Raw genomic sequence first — 18,406 nt, forward strand, 5'->3', positions numbered from 1 at the left:
GGGGGGCTCCAAAATCACTGCAGATGGTGATTGCAGCCATGAAATTAAAAGACTCTTACTCCTTGGAAGGAAACTTATGACCAACCTAGACAGCATATTAAAAATAGCGCCATTACTTTGCCAACAAAGGTCCATCTAGTCAAGGCTATGGTTTTCCCAGTAATCATGTATGGATGTGAGAGTTGGACTGTGAATTAAGCTGAGCACCGAAGAATTGATGCTTTTGAACTGTGGTGTTGGAGAAGACTCTTGAGAGTCCCTTGGACTGCAAGGAGATCCAACCAGTCCATTCTAAAGGAGGTCAGTCCTGGGTGTTCATTGGAAGGACTGATGTTGAAGCTGAAACTCCAATACTTTGGCTAACTGTTACAAAGAGCTGACTCATTTGAAAAGACCCTGATGCTGGGGAAGATTGAGGTCAGGAGGAGAAGGGGACGATAGAGCATGAGATGGTTGGATGGCATCACTGACTCAATGGACATGGGTTTGGGTAAACTCCAGCAGTTGGTGATGGACAGGGAGACCTGGTGTGCTGTGGTTCATGGGGTTGCAAAGAGTTGGACACGACTGAGTGACTGAACTGAACTAAACTGAAACATTACAAAATTGTAAGGTGTTAATAAGATTATATCTTTAGAGAATAAAACTTTCTGTAATTTTTTAAAGTTTCCTTTTACTGTATCAACTCCTCTGCATAATGTAGTTTGGTAAAGTTGATTCAACAATAAAAATCCTTTTAGATTTTCTGTTTAAACCACATTGGGAAAAATAGCTTCAATTTTTGAGAGAGTTTCTGAACTAATTCTTAGGTGGGGGGTTTTGGTGAATGTCATGTGGCAGGGATGGGGGGGACTTTGACATCTTTCTGCCCTGACTTGACTCTACCCACCATCTTTCTCAGTGAACACTAATTGGAAACAGCTCTTCCCATCACCTGGCTGTACATGTAAGATACACAGGAAGTTGGGAGGATGTCAAAGCTCTAATGTCTAAGAGGCTTGTCTACTTCAGCAGCAATTTGTTTAGGAAAATGTTCTTTCTGTATCCACAGGTACAACTCAAAGAAACCATCAAAGATCTTCCTAGTGAGATGTATACCAAATTGGCAGAATCAGGATTGAACTTGAGTGTTGGACAGAGACAACTAGTGTGCCTTGCCAGGGCTATTCTCAGGAAAAATCAGATATTGATTCTTGACAAAGCCACATCCAATGTGGATCCAAGGTATGGAGCTGAGGTCCATGAAACCTGGAATTCAAATTTTAGATGTGGTAAATGGAAAACATTTAGTGATGCTGAGAAATGTTTCTATGCTCTCTTTGCCCCAAGATATTTCTTAATAATATTAATCACAGAAATCAAAGGAAGAAACCGAGATGTATTATATGTATGTTAATGTTGTTATGAGAGAGATCCTAAGAGAGCTGGATTCCTAAATCCAGCTCCTGATAGTTTCAAGCAATTTCAAGCGAAGGCTATTTTCCATCATTTCATGAAAAATAGTAAATTTCTAATAGGCTTTTTATACTTAGCTTTTTAGGAACAAGATTATGTTTAAAGTATTGATTTTTAATTTTTAACAGTTAGTCTGCTTTTCTCTCTCCACTAAAGGATATCAATTTCTCTGATTCCAGAACTGATGAATTAATCCAAAAAAAAAAAAATCCATGAGAAATTTGCTGACTGCACTGTGCTAACCATCACACACAGGTTGAGCACCTTTTTGACTGTGAATGGATATTGGTAAGACCCTCACCATTTCAGTTGTTTCCATTTATATTCAATTTTTCAACTGATCCTTCCTTGTAAAACTTAATAGAAACCTTCAGTAATTTAATTTTCTCCCATTCCTGAAAATAACTCAAGTATTTAACTTTACTTTCAAAATGTGCTATTAAATAATATATCCAATAATCTTATATTTTCATATAATATTCTTATATTTGAATGGTCACTTTTTAGGATGTCCAGCCATGAATATATTTCAAACCCAAGTTATAGCTTCATATTTCAAGGGGGTAGAACACAGTGATTTTTACTGTGTCACAGTTGTTTCAACATTTTTCAATTTACTTAATCTAAAACTTAACATTTTTAGATTGCCAGGAAGTTGTTGGCTAAGGTTTCAAAATTTTTCAGCTCTTGCTGTCAGAAAGGAGTCAAAGAGAAGAAAGGGCCTCATGAGAAAAACAGTATTTCAGCTGAAAAGATTTAATATAGGAAATTTGCTACATAAGAGTTGGAGGCTAGAAAAATGAAAGGAAGCACTGAGGTAATGATTTTAGGAAGCAGCTATAATGTCCTAGGACGTATCTCCAGACCTAAGAACTCAGAAGAGAGGCCCTACAGTTGGTGCTGAAACCTCCAAGGAGAGGTCACTGCCCAGTTCCTAGTCATATGTGCTGAGAAATCAGGATGGGGCTATTTCTTCATGTGCTAATGGAAGCTCCGAGCTGGAGTCAGGTCCCACTGCTGAGGTGACACTCCAGGAATAGCAAATCAGATAGAACATTAGCTCTGTCCCACTTTCAGTCTCCCTGTAGTGCCTGCTTACTGGCACAACCTAAAAAGAGGCCAGCTTGCCAAAGAGACTCTAAAATGTGACTTGCAGAGACTGAACCTGTGCATCACAGTGGCAAAACCAATACAATATTGTAAAGTAATTAACCTCCAATTAAAATAAATAAATTTATATTAAAAAAATAAAAAAAGAAAGGCAAATCAAGGCTGAGAGACTGTAGATAAACAACCAACTGCACATGAAGTAGACTCCAAGCTTTGGTCTCTGGATATCTGTGTAATATCTTCCCTCCAGATTTGATTGGCTCTTTCCTCTCAGTAATTTAATATTTCCTTCCTTATCTTCTTTTCCTTCCTCCCTCTATTCCTTATCTCTTTTCATCTTCTTTCTTTGTTGTTTCCCTCTGCTGCTTGCTGAGTTTCAGTAAATGTTAGAGTGTGGCTTCATAAAATATTATAAAAAGCATGGTTCAAAGGAAAACCTTTGGCTGCGTATAATCCCAAAGGCCTGGCATGCTGCGATCCATGGGGTCACAAAGAGTCGGACATGACTGAGCAACTGAACTGAACTGAACCCCAAAAGAATGTGTTTGTTGCTTAGTCATGTCCAACTCTTTGGGATCCCATGAACTGTAGCCTTACAGGCTCCTCTGTCCATGGGATTCTCCAAGCAAGAATTGTGGAGTGAATAGCCATTCCCTTCTTCAGGGAATCTTCCCAAATCAAGGATTGAACCCAGGTCTTCTGCATTGCAGACAGATTCTTCCATAATAAATGCTGCTGCTGCTGCTGCTGCTAAGTTGCTCCAACTCTGTGTGACCCCATAGATGGCAGCCCACCAGGCTCCTCTGTACACAGGATTCTCCAGGCAAGAATACTGGAGTGGGTTGCCATTTCCTTCTCCACCCATAATAAATAAATGATGATATAAAATTTACCTGTTTCAAGGCCTTTATCAGGCTTTAGAGGCAGCAGCAGAAAGATGACTTGATCTCCAGCTTAGTTAGGAGTCTGTTCAAATAAATTATTTTTTCCTAAATGTCCCCTGCAGCTTTAATTTTTGTTTTTTGGTATTCCGGAATTAATAGTAGCAGATTATTTTTATTATTTAATTCTTAGAAATACTGTCACCTTGAAATATGTGATTGGTTAAGGAAACAGTGAGGAAGGACAGAGTTTTGAAAGCCTCTCCGCTGGTCAGTTCTCAGTCTTATCCCTCAGCACCTGGTTCACATATGTGAATGTCTGTATCCCCTGAACCAATCAGCTTTGTTTCTGTTATCGACATATGTTCAACTTATTTAATGCTTTACTTACTCATGTGTGTTACTTGCTCAGTCATGTCCGACTCTTTGCAACCCCATGAACTGTAGCTTGTCAGGCTCCTCTGTCCATGGGATTTTCCAGGCAAGAATATCGGAATGGGTTGCCATTTCCTACTCCATGGGATCTTCCCAACACAGAGGCTGAAGCCAGGCTCCCACATTTCAGGAAGATTCTTTGCCATCTGAGCCACTAGCGAAGCCTGTCTCCTGGTATATTTCTGTAACCTCAAATTTTTCTCAATTGATCAGTGTACAAATCTTGAACAGGCTTTCAGTTCAGTTCAGTTCAGTTCAGTTCAGTCACTCAGTCATGTCCGACTCTTTGCGACCCCATGAACCTCAGCATGCCAAGCCTCATTGTCCATCACCAACTCCCGAAGTTCACCCAAACCCATGTCCATCAAGTCGGTGATGCCATCCAACCATCTCATCCTCTGTCATCCCTTTCTCCTCCAGCCCTCAATCTTGCACAGCATCAGAGTCTTTTCATATGAGTCAGCTCTTCGCATGAGGTGGCCAAAGTATTGGAGTTTCAGTTTCAACATCAGTCCTTCCAATGAACACCCAGGACTGATCTCCTTTAGAATGGACTGGTTGGATCTCCTTGCAGTCCAAGGGGCTCTCAAGAGTCTTCTCCAATACCACAGTTCAAAAGCATCAATTCTTCGGTGCTCAGCTTTCTTCACAGTCCAACTCTCACATCCATACATGACTACAGGAAAAACCATAGCCTTGACTAGATGGACTTTTGTTGACAAAGTAATGTCTCTGCTTTTTAATATACTGTCTAGTTGGTCATAACTTTCCTTCCAAGGAGTAAACATCTTGATTTCATGGCTGCAATCACCATCTACAGTGATTTTGGAGTCCCCAAAAATGAAGTCAGCCACTGTTTCACCATGTATTTGCCATGAAGTGATGGAACCAGATGTCATTATCTTAGTTTTCTGAATGTTCAGCTTTAAGCCAACTTTTTCACTCTCCTCTTTCACTTTCATCAAGAGGCTTTTTAGTTCCTCTTCACTTTCTGCCATAAGGGTGTTGTCATCTGCATATCTGAGGTTATGGATATGTCTCCCGGCAATCTTGATTCCAGCTTGCGCTTCCTCCAGTCCAGCATTTCTCATGATGTACTCTGCATATAAGTTAAATAAGCAGGGTGACAATATACAGCCTTGACGTGCTCCTTTTCCTATTTGGAAACAGTCTGTTGTTCCATGTCCAGTTCTAACCCTTGCTTCCTGACCTGCATATAGGTTTCTCAAAAGGCAGGTCAGGTGGTCTGGTATTCCCATCTGTTTCAGAATTTTCCATAGTTTATTGTGATCCACACAGTCAAAAGCTTTGGCATAGTCAACAAAGCAGAAATTGATGTTTTTCTGGAACTCTCTTGCTTTTTTGATGATCCAGCGGATGTTGGCAATTGGATCTCTGGTTCCTCTGCCTTTTCTAAAACCAGCTTGAACATCTGGAAGCTCATGGTTCACATATTGCTGAAGCCTGGCTTGGAGAATTTTAAACATTACTTTCCTAGCATGTGAGATGAGTGCAATTGTGTGGTAGTTTGAGCATTTTTTGGCATTTTCTTTCTTTGGGATTGGAATGAAAACTGACCTTTTCCAGTCCTGTGGCTACTGCTGAGTTTTCCATATTTGCTGGCGTATTGAGTACATCATTTTAACAGCATCGTCTTTCAGAATTTGAAAGAGCTCAACTGTAATTCCGTCACCTCCACTAGTTTTGTTCATAGTGATGCTTCCTCAGGCCTACTTGACTTCACGTTACAGGATGTCTGGCTCTAGGTGAGTGATCACACCATCGTGATTATCTGGGTCGTGAAGATCTTTTTTGTGCAGTTCTTCTGTGTATTCTTGCCACCTCTTCTTAAAAACTTCTGTTTCTGTTAGGTCCCTACTACTTCTGTCCTTTATTGTGCCCATCTTTGAATGAAATGTTCCTTGGTATCTCTAATTTTCTTGAAGAGATCTCTTGTCTTTCCCATTCCATTATTTTCCTCTATTTCTTTACAGCCCAGCCCCTCCTCACCTTTCTTGTTTTGTCCCACTCTGCTCCCCATCCTTCCTTTATAGCTAAAACCACATTGATGGTCTTCAGTTCTCCTCAAATGCAGTGTTCCCTCTCTCTTGCACTTGTGCCCTCTCTTGACTGTTGGTGGCTGAGACTAAGGTGCCTGCAGTGGGAATGGTGAGATGATTGTATTTGCAGGAGATAAGGAAGAGGAGCCAAGTGATGAATTGAATGTGGGACCTGAGGGGAGAGAGAGGAGTCGATGCTGCTTTCTGGGTGTGGAGACTGAGCATCTGGGTGAATGGGAAGATGGAGAGAGAAAAGAAATGGGAGGGTTCTCTTTGGAGCCTGTCACCTTTGCAGTGACTGAACTTGTTTTCTCTGATGACCTTGTCCTTCATTGTGGAGCTGCCCTTCCCACTCCTATGTTGGGAGACCTTCAGTTTAGGGCTCCCTGACTGAGGTCAACAGTGATGCCACAAGGAGATCCCGCCAGGAGATGTAAACCCAGCCACTTGTTTACATCTTGGTTCAAGCTGGTTGTGGTTGCTGACTCCTCTTGTAGGAACAGCAGGATTAGACCTTAGGGGACTAAGAGACATGCATCCCCCAGCTTAAGAGTTGGGAATTGTCTTCTGTGCTCCATCCACCCCAGGTGTAAACCTTATATTTTGTTCTAGAGCTTCTGATTATCCGTTGGTTTTCAATTCAGCAAATCATCACAAATAAATAATATTCTTTTACAAACCTTTGATTTTTGAATCAGTTTCTTTATTGCTTGCTTTAGAAATGCAGGCACACCTTGTTTTATTGAAGTTCGCAGATAATACTTTTTTTTTTTTTTTTAATTAAAGGTTTGTCAAGCAAGTAGAGAAAGTCTATAGGTACCATTTTTCCAACAGCATTTTCTCATTCCATGACTGTGTCATCTTTTGGTAATTCTCACAATATGTCAAACTTTTTCACTATCATTACCTTTGTTATGGTAATCAGTGATTTTTGGTGTTACTGCCGAAGTCTCCAATGATGGTTAGTATTTTTTAGGAATAAATTATTACTATTATTATTTTGCTTAATATTTTAATTGAAGGATAAGTGCTTTACAGAATGTTGTTGTTTTCTGTCAAACATCAACAAGAATCACCCATGGGTATGCCCATGAGCAATAAATTATTTTTTAAATTAAGGTCTGTGCATTGTTTTCTCAGGAATAATGCTACTGCACACTTGCTAGGCTACAGTGTAGTCTAAACATAACTTTTAGACACCCTGGGAAACTAGAAAATTTGTGTAATTGACTGTATTGTGATATTCGCTACATTCCAGTGTTCTGGAACTGAACCCCCAGTATCCCCAAGGGATCCCTGTACCTCTTACCTTTCGGGAAAGCAGGTAACTCTCTGTTCTGAAAGCTTTAATGTGGATATGAGACAAGTCAACCTGCTGCAAAACTCAATGATCCAGAGGGCACACAGCCAGCCTGAGGGAAGGGCCGGGGAGGTGACAGATGTTGATGAAGGGCATAACAGACAGGGTTGTCACCATGAAGTCCTGTGGTTCTAGGTGCTAAAGGTGTTGTTGTTTAGTTGCTAAGTTGTGTCTGACTTTTGTGCCACCCCATGGATGATAGCCTGCCAGGCTCATCTGACCATGGGGATTCTCCAGGCAAGAATACTATAGTGGGTTACCATTTCTTGTAACAAGTACATTTTGTTGCACTGGTGAATATATCTGCACAAATACAGATGGGTATGGTTTTGTTTTGTTCTTGTTCAGTTGTTAGTCATGTCCAACTCCTGGCGACCCCATGTACTACAGCACACCAGGCTTCCCTGTCCTTCACCATCTCATGGAGTTTGCTCAAACTCATATCCATTGAGTCAGTGACGTCATCCAACCATCTTGTCCTGTGTCATCCCCTTCTCCTCCTTCCCTCAATCTTTTCCAGCATCAGGTTCTTTTCATATGAGTCAACTCTTCACATCAGGTGACCAAAGAGTTGGAGCTTCAGCTTCAGCATCAATCCTTCCAATGAATATTCAGGGTTTATTTCCTTTAGGATTGATTGGTTTGATCTCCTTGCAGCCCAAGGGACTTTCAAGAGTCTTCTCCAACACTACAGTTCTTCAGCATTAGTTCTTCCACACTCGGCCTTCTTTATGGTCCAACTCTCACATTCATTCATGACTACTGGAAAACCATAGCTTTGACTATATGGATCTTTGTCAGCAAATTGATATCTTTGCTTTTTAATACACTCTCTAGGTTTGTCATAGCTTTTCTTTCAAGGAGCAAGGGCCTTTTAATTTTAAGGCTACAATCACATTCTGCAGTGATTTTGTAGCCCAAGAAAATAAAATCTCTTACTGTTTCCATGTTTCCCCATCTATTTGCCATGAAGTGATGGGACCAGATGCCATGATCTTAGTTTTTGAATGTTGAGTTTTAAGACAGCTATTTCACTCTCCTCTTTTGCCTTCAGCAAGAGCACCTTTTAGTTCCTCTTCACTTTCTGCCATAAAAGTGGTGTTATCTGAATATCTGAAGTTGAAATTTCTCCCGGCAATCTTGATTCCAGCTTGTGCTTCATCCAGCATGGCATTTCACATGTTGTACTTGGCATAGAAGTTAAATAAGCAAGATGACAGTATACAGTCATGACATATGCCTTTCCCAATTTTGAACCAGTCTGTTATTTCATATCCAGTTCTAACTATTGCTTCTTATCCTGCATACAGGAGACAGGTAATACCAGACAGGTAGTCTGGTATTCTCATCCTTTGAAGAATTTTCCACAGTTTGTTTTGATCCACACAGTCAAAGGCTTTAGTGCAGTCAATGAAGCAGAAGTAGATGTTTTTCTGGAGTTCTCTTGTTTTTTCTATAATCCAACAGATGTTGGCAATTTGATATCTGGTTCCTCTGCGTTTTCTAAATCCAGTTTGTACATCTGGAAATTCTTGATTCACATGCTATTGAAGCTTAGCTTAAAGGGTTTTGAGTATTATTTTGCTAGTGTGTGAAATAAGTGCATTGTATGGTAGTTTGAGCATTCTTTGGCGTTGCTTTTCTTTGGGATTGGAATGAAAACTGACCTTTTCCAGTCCTGTGGCTACTGCTGAGTTTTCCAAATTTGCTGGCATATTGAGTGCAGCACTTTCACAGCATATCTTTCAGGATTTGAAATAGCTCAGCTGGAATTCAATCACCTCACTGGCTTTGTTTGTAGTGATACTTCTAAGGTCAACTTGACTTCACACTCCAGGATGCCTGGCACTAGGTGAGTGATTACACCATTGTGGTTATCTGGGTCATGAAGATCTTTTTCATATAGTTCTTCTGTGTATTCTTCTACCTCTTCTTAATATCTTCTGCTTCTGTTAGGTCCATAGCATTTTTGTCCTTTTTTTGTGTCCATCTTTGCATGAAATGTTCCCTTGGTATCTTGAATTTTCTTGAAGAGATCTCCAGTCTTTCCCATTCTATTATCTTCCTCTATTTCTGTGTATTGATCACCAAGGAAGGCTTTCTTATCTCTCCTTGCTATTCTTTGGAACTCTGCATTCAGATGGGTATATCTTTCCTTTTCTCCTTTGCCTTTTGCTTCTCTTCTTTTCTCAGCTATTTAAAATGGTTTTGTTTACTGTAAGTATATTAAGCAAAAGACTTGCTGGGAATCAACTAACTTAGTTAATAGCTTTGTTTATATGTTGACTCTTCAAAGGGATTTATCTGGCTTTGATTTGCTGGATAAAATTGATAAGCACCATTAATATTTCAGAATTCTATTTTACAAAGATGTTCTCATTTTAAATTTTATTAAACATAATGGAGTCATAATGACAACTAATTTAATCATCCTTATTTGCTCCAAAACAGTGGAGCAAGACAGATAAATTAGAAATCCTCTTTCTCCTAAGACTCACCACTGTCTCTGCATTAAAAGGTGAGTACTTCCTGTGGTTTTTAGGATTTGCTGGGTGCTTATGACCTATTTTCTCTTCAGCCAATAGCACAGTTGTTCCTTCCTGTCTTTCACACTCCAGTCTTCATATCACCTGCATTCTCCCTAGAAGCATGAGCAAACGGGCATATGAAAATCTGCACTTGCCCTAACAGGGTTGTTGTCTGTGGTCAACATTTTCACTGTCTGCAGTTTTTCTTTGAAAAATAAATGACGCAGGACCAAAACCAGGACAAGGAATCTCAAATTCTGCCTCTTCTATTTGTAAACAATCTTATGCATATTCTTTACCTCTCTTCCTCAACTCAAGCCTCTTCTAAGTATATTTTTTCCCAGAGAAATCAAAATCAGAAACTTTTCAGGTGGGTTGTAATATACCCACCTGAAAAGCACAAAAACAGCTCATACCTAACTGGAGTTTTACTCAAGTTCTGTTTTTCACCTGCATGAAATTTTTCTTTCATAAGCCTACATGAATATAGTTACAACATTTCAAAAGAGAAACCTCCTTCAAAAACATTCCATGTGTTTTCATTCAAGTTTTTAGAGAAAAGATTAATGTGAAAGTAGAAAGCACAATAAAAAATACTTTAAGAAGGGGGTGCTTATTTGCAAAAACAGCAGATTTGGGAAAACAATTATTGAGGTGACCATGACCCACACTTCATCATTCCATGGGCAAGAAAAATGACTTATTATTTCCAAAACTAAGAAAAATTTTGAGTTAATGCCTGCCACAGTGTCCAGTCTTTGAGAAAATCACAAGAACTCATTTAATTAGGGACCCAAATTCCAAGGTTGGACAACTGTCCCTGTGTCACCTGGCACTCAAAAGCAGAGGTCTGATACTCAGATCTTCACCTCCCCACTCTATTTGTCCCTAATGGGATCGCTCTTTAATGTTTGTCACCATATTAAAAACTGTCTCTGGCATCTCTTTCTTACTAGGCTTTTCTTCCAGCCACTCCTGCCCCCACCTCTCCCTGAAGCCACTCCATTGTCACTGATGGCATTCTGCCAATAAAAATAAATTGTATTATCTTGCAGTGGGTCCATTTGATTTTTATGTGGAGGACAGCTCCCTGGAATATCTGTGGCTTCACTGCACTCCTGCTCCTCTCAACTCCCCCTCCTCTCTGTCTCTTTTCTTCTCTATCTTTTCCAGTATTTGACATAAATGGGTTTGAAGCCTCCATCCTCAGCCCTGGTTTGTCCCTCCCTCATTTCCCCTCTCACTCTCCCTCTTGTCCACAGCCATCCACCTGAAGCATGTGGTCCTCCAGGTCCACATCCCTCATCCTGTCATTCCTGTATCCCCTGCCTTAGCTGTTCCAATGCCAGCTGAGCTCATTCTCCCCTTGATCTCACCCTGTAGTCTTGACAAACCACACCACTGGGTGATCACCCAGTCACGCCCTGAATTTAGTTTCATTTGTATTTAATTTTAAACTGTCATCTACTGTGTGCCTGTTACTTGTCACGTACAATGCCAGGGCCCTGAGATGCAACAGCAAACAAGGAAAACTGTATCACCCTGCCCTTAAGGAGCTGCCAGGCTTACTCCAGTCCACTTGGCCCATGATAGTCCCTGTGTCTGGAAAGAACACTGTCCACCCATCCACCTTTGTTTCTGCATTTTCATGCCTGTCCTTTCTTCAAGGTCTAGTTCATAGCCCTCTTTCCTCCTTGAAGCTCATTCTCAGAACCACTGACCAGAAGTCATCTCTTCTGTTACCAAACCCTCCTTGTTGTGCTTTTTTACCTGCATGATGCACACTTGAGATTTTATTTTCTCTCTCCTCTCAGTACAGGCTCCCTAGGGGCAGGGTCTCTGGCTTATGTGTGTTTTCATCTTCCACAGCATCTAGCAAAATGCCATCAGTGCACATAAATGTACAATAAATGCTGAATCAATTCAGAAATTAATGAAAATTTACTTAAGTGTTCCTCAAGTGTGTTTTGGCTATGTGTTACTCCTGTTTGCAAACATGGAATATAGTTGACTGACAGTATTTTGTTAGTTTCAGATGTATAGCAAAGTGATTCACCTAAATATGTATATATTTTTTCAGAATATTTTCCATTATAGGTAATTACAGTATATTGGATATACTTCCCTGTGTTATACCTTAAGTCTATTTTGCTTATCTGTTTCATTTATAGTATTTTGTATCTGTTGATCTCATAGTCCTAATTTTTATGCCCCCTCCTTTCCTCTTTAGTAACCATAAGTTTGTTTTCTGTGTCTGCGAGTCTGCTTCTGTTTTCTATGTAGATTCATTTGTATTATTTTTTATGTTCCACATATAAATGATATCATATTTGACTTTCTATGTCTGATTTACTTCACTTAGTATGATACTCTCTAGGTTCACCCGTGTTGGTACAAGTGGCAGTATTTCATCATTTATTGTGATATGAGGGATGTTCTACTGTGCATACATGGGCACGCACATGTGTTGGTTTGGTGTATCACATTTTCTTAAACCAGTCATCTGTTGATGGGCACTTAGGTTGTTTCCATATTTTGGCTATTGTAAGTGATGCTGTTATGAATGTTGGGGTGTATGTATCTTTTTGAATTAGGGTGTATGTATCTTTTTGTCTTTTCTTGATACATGCCCAGTGGTAAGATTGTTAGATTGTATGGTAGCTCTATTTGCAGTTTTTTTCAGAAATCTCCATACTGTTTTCCATTGTGGCTACACCAAGTTATATTCCCACCAGTAGTGTAGGAGGTGTATCCTCTTCTCCACACGCTCTCAAGCATTTATTATTTGTAGACTTTTTAATGATGGCCATTCTGATCCATGTGAGGTGGTACCTCATTTTGATTGATTAACATTTCTCTGATAATTAGTGATGTGGAGCATCTTTTCCTGTTGGTCATCTGTATGTCTTCTTTGAAGAAATGTCTATTTAGGTCTTCTGTCCATTTTTTGATTGGGTTATTGTTTTTTTGATATTGAGTTATATGAGGTGTTTGTATATTTTAGATATTAACCCCCTGTTGGTTGCATCATTTGTAAATATTTTATCCCATTCATTTGGTGTTTTCTTTTCATTTTGTTGGTGGTCTTCTCTGCTGTTCAAAAGCTTTAAAGTTTGATTAGGTCTCATTTGTTTACTTTTGCTTCTTTTCTTTTGCTTTGGGAGACTGATCTAAGAAAATATTGTTGTGATTCATGTCAAAGAGTGTTCTGCCTGTGTTTCCCTCTAGTTCTATAGTATCCAGTCTTATATTAGGTCTTTAAACCATTTTGAGTTTATTTTTGTATATGGTTTATTTTGCATGGTTGTACATATACAAAAAGATTAGTGTGTTCTAATTTCATTTATTTCCATGCAGGTGTCCAGCTTTCCCAGTACTATTTACCAAGGACACTGTCTTATCCATTATATATTCTTGATTACTCTTTCATAGATTAATTGATCATAGGTGTTTGCATACCTGTGTTTTAAAATTGTGCTTTTTCTTCCTTGGCATCAGAATGAGTAGTTACGTTCTATCCTATCATACTTAAGCAAAATTATACAGAGCATCTTAGTTGGCCAAGTTACAGAAGATATAAATTATTATGTGGATGATACAGATTCTGTTATTCTTGGGCTTTTTGAGAGAGCTGCTCTTAGCAGTGATTCACAGAAGTAAACAAAAGATTAACCAGAGACTGGACTTTATGAGACTTAATAACTATTTCTAATTAAATACAAAGAATGAAATTAACTGTACTACCTTAATGTGGAAAAACAACCTATGTTTTGTTTATAGAGTTTCAGCATTTTCTCTTAAGATACATCTACTCTAAATGAAGAATGAAATACTATTTAACATCAGAACTGTTTTTATAGTTATATCATATGAGCAAATTGTTTTAGACACTCCCTCTCCCCCCCTCCTAGGAAAAAAAAAAATCATTAACCAAAGTCACTAATAAGTAGAAAGACGGTGTTAAGAGCCCCTTCCTCCCTCTTTCAATTTCCAATTAGCAGACATATTGTTCTTAGTTCAGTATTCTGGCTGGAGAATTCCTTGGACCATATAGTCCCTGGGATTGCAAAGAGTCAGACATGACTGAGCAACTTTCACTTCCACTTCACTTCAACGTGTTTAGTCAGTAAGCACAGACCTATTGTGCTTAGTCACTCAAGTGTCCGACTCTTTGTGACCCCATGGACTGCAGCCGGCCAGGCTCCTTTGTCCGTGGGGATTCTCCAGGCAAGAACACTAGAGTGGATTGCCATGCCTTCGTCCAGGGGCTCTTCCCAACCCAGGGATCAAACCCAGGTCTGCCACACTGCAGGTGGATTCTATACAGTCTGAGCCACCAGGGAAGCCCAAGAACACTGGAGTGAATACCCTACCCCTTCTCCAGGGGAACTTCCCAACACAGGAAATGAATAGGGGTCTCCTGCATTGCAGGTGAATTACTTATCAGCTGAGTTACCTGGGAAGCCCAGGAGACCTTTTAATGAGTAATAAAAGGGGTGAAAGGAAGGCAGCTTAAGAAAGAAAGAAAAAGAAACAGAAAGATAATTTGTGAAAACAGATTCAGGTCCTAGGCAATTTAGATTGGGCTGCCTCCATGTGCTATGTGGGCCATGATCTCTAGAATTACAAGCTCAATTTCTTAATTGCTTCTTTGATCTTATCCAAGGAGAAAATTGGATTTCTACCGATTTGTGTGTGTGTGTGTGTGTGTGTGTGTGTGTGTGTGTGTGTGTGTTCAGAGCAGTTCTACTAATGCTGCTATGTAGCAGCTCCTTTTGCCAGGCTTTCACTCTCAGAATAATAAAACACAACCACAGCCAAGTTTAAGAAGTAGCTTAACCTCTCATATAAAGGATTCTGCCCTTCTTAGCAGCTGACAGTAATCCAGAACCCTGAAGAAATTCCAGAAGCACGCTTTTTTCCCCAAATATTGATCAGATTCTGTCAAACCAAATTGACAATTTGCTGTCAGGTCACTGCCATCTGGTTTACATGACATCAACCTACATTTTAGATAAATTGACTTTGATTTTCTTGAATCAAGATATTTGCCATCTCTGTCTATCTGTATCTGTTGAGAGCCAGTAATCCTAGTTTAAAACTTCCATTTTCTTCCTTTCCTATAACCTTATAATAATAAAAGATCACATTAGACCTTTGTCTGTCTAGTAAAACAGGGTAATCAATCAATTCTGAAATAGTTGTCCAAGTTACATTACTGTGAAACCTTTGGCGCTCATATTAAAGAACCCACCTGCCAATTCAGGAGATTCATAAGAAACATAGGTTCAATCCCTGGGTTAGGAAGATCCCTTGGAGATGGAAATGGCAACCCACTCCAGTATTCTTGCCTGGAGAATTCCATGGACAGAGGAGCCTGGCGGGCTATAGTACATTGGGTTGCAAAGAGTTGGACACAACTAAAAAAACTATAAAACTCCTAGAGGAGAACATAGGCAAAACACTCTCTGACATACATCACAACAGGATCCTCTATGACCCACCTCCCAGAATATTGGAAATAAAAGCAAAAATAAACAAATGGGACCTAATTAAACTTAAAACCTTCTGCACAACAAAGGAAACTATAAGCAAGGTGAAAAGACAGCCTTCAGAATGGGAGAAAATAATAACAAATGAAGCAACTGACAAGCAACTAATCTCAAAAATATACAAGTAACTCCTACAGCTCAATTCCAGAAAAATAAATGACCCAATAAAAAAATGGGCCAAAGAACTAAATAGATATTTCTCCAAAGAAGACATACAGAAGGCTAACAAACACATGAAAAGATGCTCAACATTACTCATTATCAGAGAAATGCAAATCAAAACCACTATAAGGTACCATTTCACGCCAGTCAGAATGGCTGCGATCCAAAAGTCTACAAGCAATAAATGCTGGAGAGGGTGTGGAGAAAAGGGAACCCTCTTACACTGTTGGTGGGAATGCAAACTAGTACAGCCACTATGGAGAACAGTGTGGAGATTCCTTAAAAAACTGGAAATAGAACTGCCTTATGATCCAGCAATCCCACTGCTGGGCATACATACTGAGGAAACCAGAATTGAAAAAGACACGTGTACCCCAATGTTCATCGCAGCACTGTTTATAATAGCCAGGACATGGAAGCAACCTAGATGCCCATCAGCAGATGAATGGATAAGAAAGCTGTGGTACATATACACAATAGAGTATTACTCAGCCATTAAAAAGAATACATTTGAATCAGTTCTAATGAGGTGGATGAAACTGGAGCCTATTATACAGAGTGAAGTAAGCCAGAAAGAAAAACACCAGTACAGTATACTAACGCATATATATGGAATTTAGAAAGATGCTAACAATAACCCTGTATACGAGACAGCAAAAGAGACACTGATGTATAGAACAGTCTTTTGGACTCTGTGGGAGAGGGAGAGGGTGGGATGATTTGGGAGAATGGCATTGAAATATGTATAATATCATATATAGAACGAGTCGCCAGTCCAGGTTTGATGCACGATACTGGATGCTTGGGGCTGGTGCACTGGGATGACACAGAGGGATGGTATGGGGAGGGAGGAGAGAGGAGGGTTCAGGATGGGGAACACATATATACCTTTGGTGGATTCATTTTGATATTTGGCAAAACCAATACAATATTGTAAGTTTAATAAAATAAAATTAAAAAATAAAAATAAATTTTAAAAAAAGATAATAAATACATAGTAAAACTTAAAAAAAAAACACAACAACAACATACACACACACACACACAATATGATACTGTGGAACATTGGTGCTAATTGGTTTCTTTCTGCTGATTAACAGGTTTTGGATTCAGGGAACATGGTAGAATATGATGAGCTGTATGATTTGCTGCAAAATAGAGACAGCATGCTTTACAAGATGGTGCAGCAACTGGGTGAGGTGGAGGCCACTGTCCTTAACTGAAAAGGCAAAACAGGTGAGCCTGCTGCAGGGTGTTGTAATTGAAGTTTGCTTCCAGATTCGCTCTTTGGAATTTCCACCAGGGGTCTCTATGCCCTTTTCAGTCATAAACCTCCAGAGACTAAACTTCATGACTGGGTCTTAACAGCATGTGGCACGTTGAAGGCAGGTCTGCTGAGAATCTGCAGCAGTGGTGGGGATGGGGTGTAGGATGAGTGTGTTCTTCTGTGCACGCACACCTGTGCCTAACAGATTTCGGATAGGACTCACCACACACTTGGACCCTAGGTTCAGATTCCCTTAGAGCATGGAACACTCTCATTTTGCAGACGCTTTACATTTGATTCTGACTGGTGCTCAGCACATTTGTGAGTGCTGTCAAGGAATATCCATGAAATTTGAGAGTTTAAGGAAAAAAATATTGAAATACTTTGAGTCTAGGAAGATTAACCAGGGAAAGGTATAAGTTGCTTCTGTTTCTAACTTGTAAAGAAAACTCCTACATGATACTGTCACTTAATCCTAATTCTTTGTTGTTTAAAATTTTATCCAGTTACCCCCTCCCCACCCATGCTCCCTCTAACTTCCTGAAGAAGGTAGATTGTCATCAGGATAAATCAGGAATTCACAATACCTTAACACTGTACTCTGGATGGTGCTTGAACATGAGGTGTGTTAAAGCAGTAAGCACTGTACATGGTGTGAGGAAGGCCTTCGATGAGTGACCTTCACTCACGTGGTGTCTTTCTAACAATGGTGAGGTGGTAGTGTCTTGTACAGAAGTGACAACTGAGGTCTAGTTTGAGGGATTTAGCGATTGTCATGCAGCCGCCTGTAATTCATTCTAGAACAAGGTGGGATTGACACTGATGGGAAAATGGAGGGAGGGAAGGTGTGGTGTTCTCGCCACTTGAGATGCATGGTTTGAGGTGGGGTGAGGTTTCCAGCTGTATGTGATGAGGCTTCCCCATTGAAACTGTTTCTCTGGTTATTAAATTATGGATGCATTTTACCTTCTTCATTTCTGCATTTCCAGATTTTCACTTGTAAATAGAATAAAATTACTTGTGTAATATTTAAAATACCTGTTAAAAAAAACATGCCCCAGCATCTAACAGTATGTCTGTATGAAAAATGTATCTAAAATGTGGTCTAATTTCCCTCTGTCACTGTTTCATCTCAATCCTCCTTAGAAATGAGGAAATGCAGAGCAGTACCTTCCACTGTTCATAGGGTAGGAGATAGTTTTTTGTCAGTACTGTACTGTATGCAAATTTTAAGAAGCTGAACGTAGAGCTCTGTGTTTTTTGTGACAAAAATTCACAGAGTGCTTTCATCTACTAGAGTGTCTCCCAGTCAGAGTTTCCATCCTGAGACCAGATAATCATTAGTGATTCCCCACATAACCTAGTCCCAAAACAGTCAGGACTCTTAAAACCCTTTTGTTCTTTAGAACTTAGGCATTACACATCAAAGACAGGTGTCCCCACCTATGTGTCAAAGTGTTCATTGAAAAACTATATTATCCTTATGTATTAGCTAGACATTGAGTAATGAGAAACTGATCTCAGAATTTTAGATATTTTCAGATAAGATAATAGCATTCAACATCCTCATTTTACAGATGAGAAAACTAAGTCCTC

The 18,406-nt window shown here is 39.6% G+C and overlaps 1 protein-coding gene across 1 annotated transcript in view; it reads left to right on the forward strand.

Moving 5' to 3' along the window:
* LOC107131271 (ATP-binding cassette sub-family C member 4) overlaps positions 1 to 18,406 on the forward strand; it is a 188,759-nt gene that overhangs the window by 164,858 nt on the left and 5,495 nt on the right. The window contains 4 exon segments of the mRNA XM_024989168.2: positions 1,052 to 1,224; positions 1,635 to 1,653; positions 1,655 to 1,743; positions 16,644 to 16,779. Coding sequence (XP_024844936.1) covers positions 1,052 to 1,224; positions 1,635 to 1,653; positions 1,655 to 1,743; positions 16,644 to 16,668 — 306 coding nt within the window. The 3' untranslated portion in view covers positions 16,669 to 16,779.

Source organism: Bos taurus, unplaced genomic scaffold, assembly GCF_002263795.3.
Source record: "Bos taurus isolate L1 Dominette 01449 registration number 42190680 breed Hereford unplaced genomic scaffold, ARS-UCD2.0 Leftover_ScbfJmS_264, whole genome shotgun sequence".
Classification (NCBI taxonomy): Eukaryota; Metazoa; Chordata; class Mammalia; order Artiodactyla; family Bovidae; genus Bos; species Bos taurus.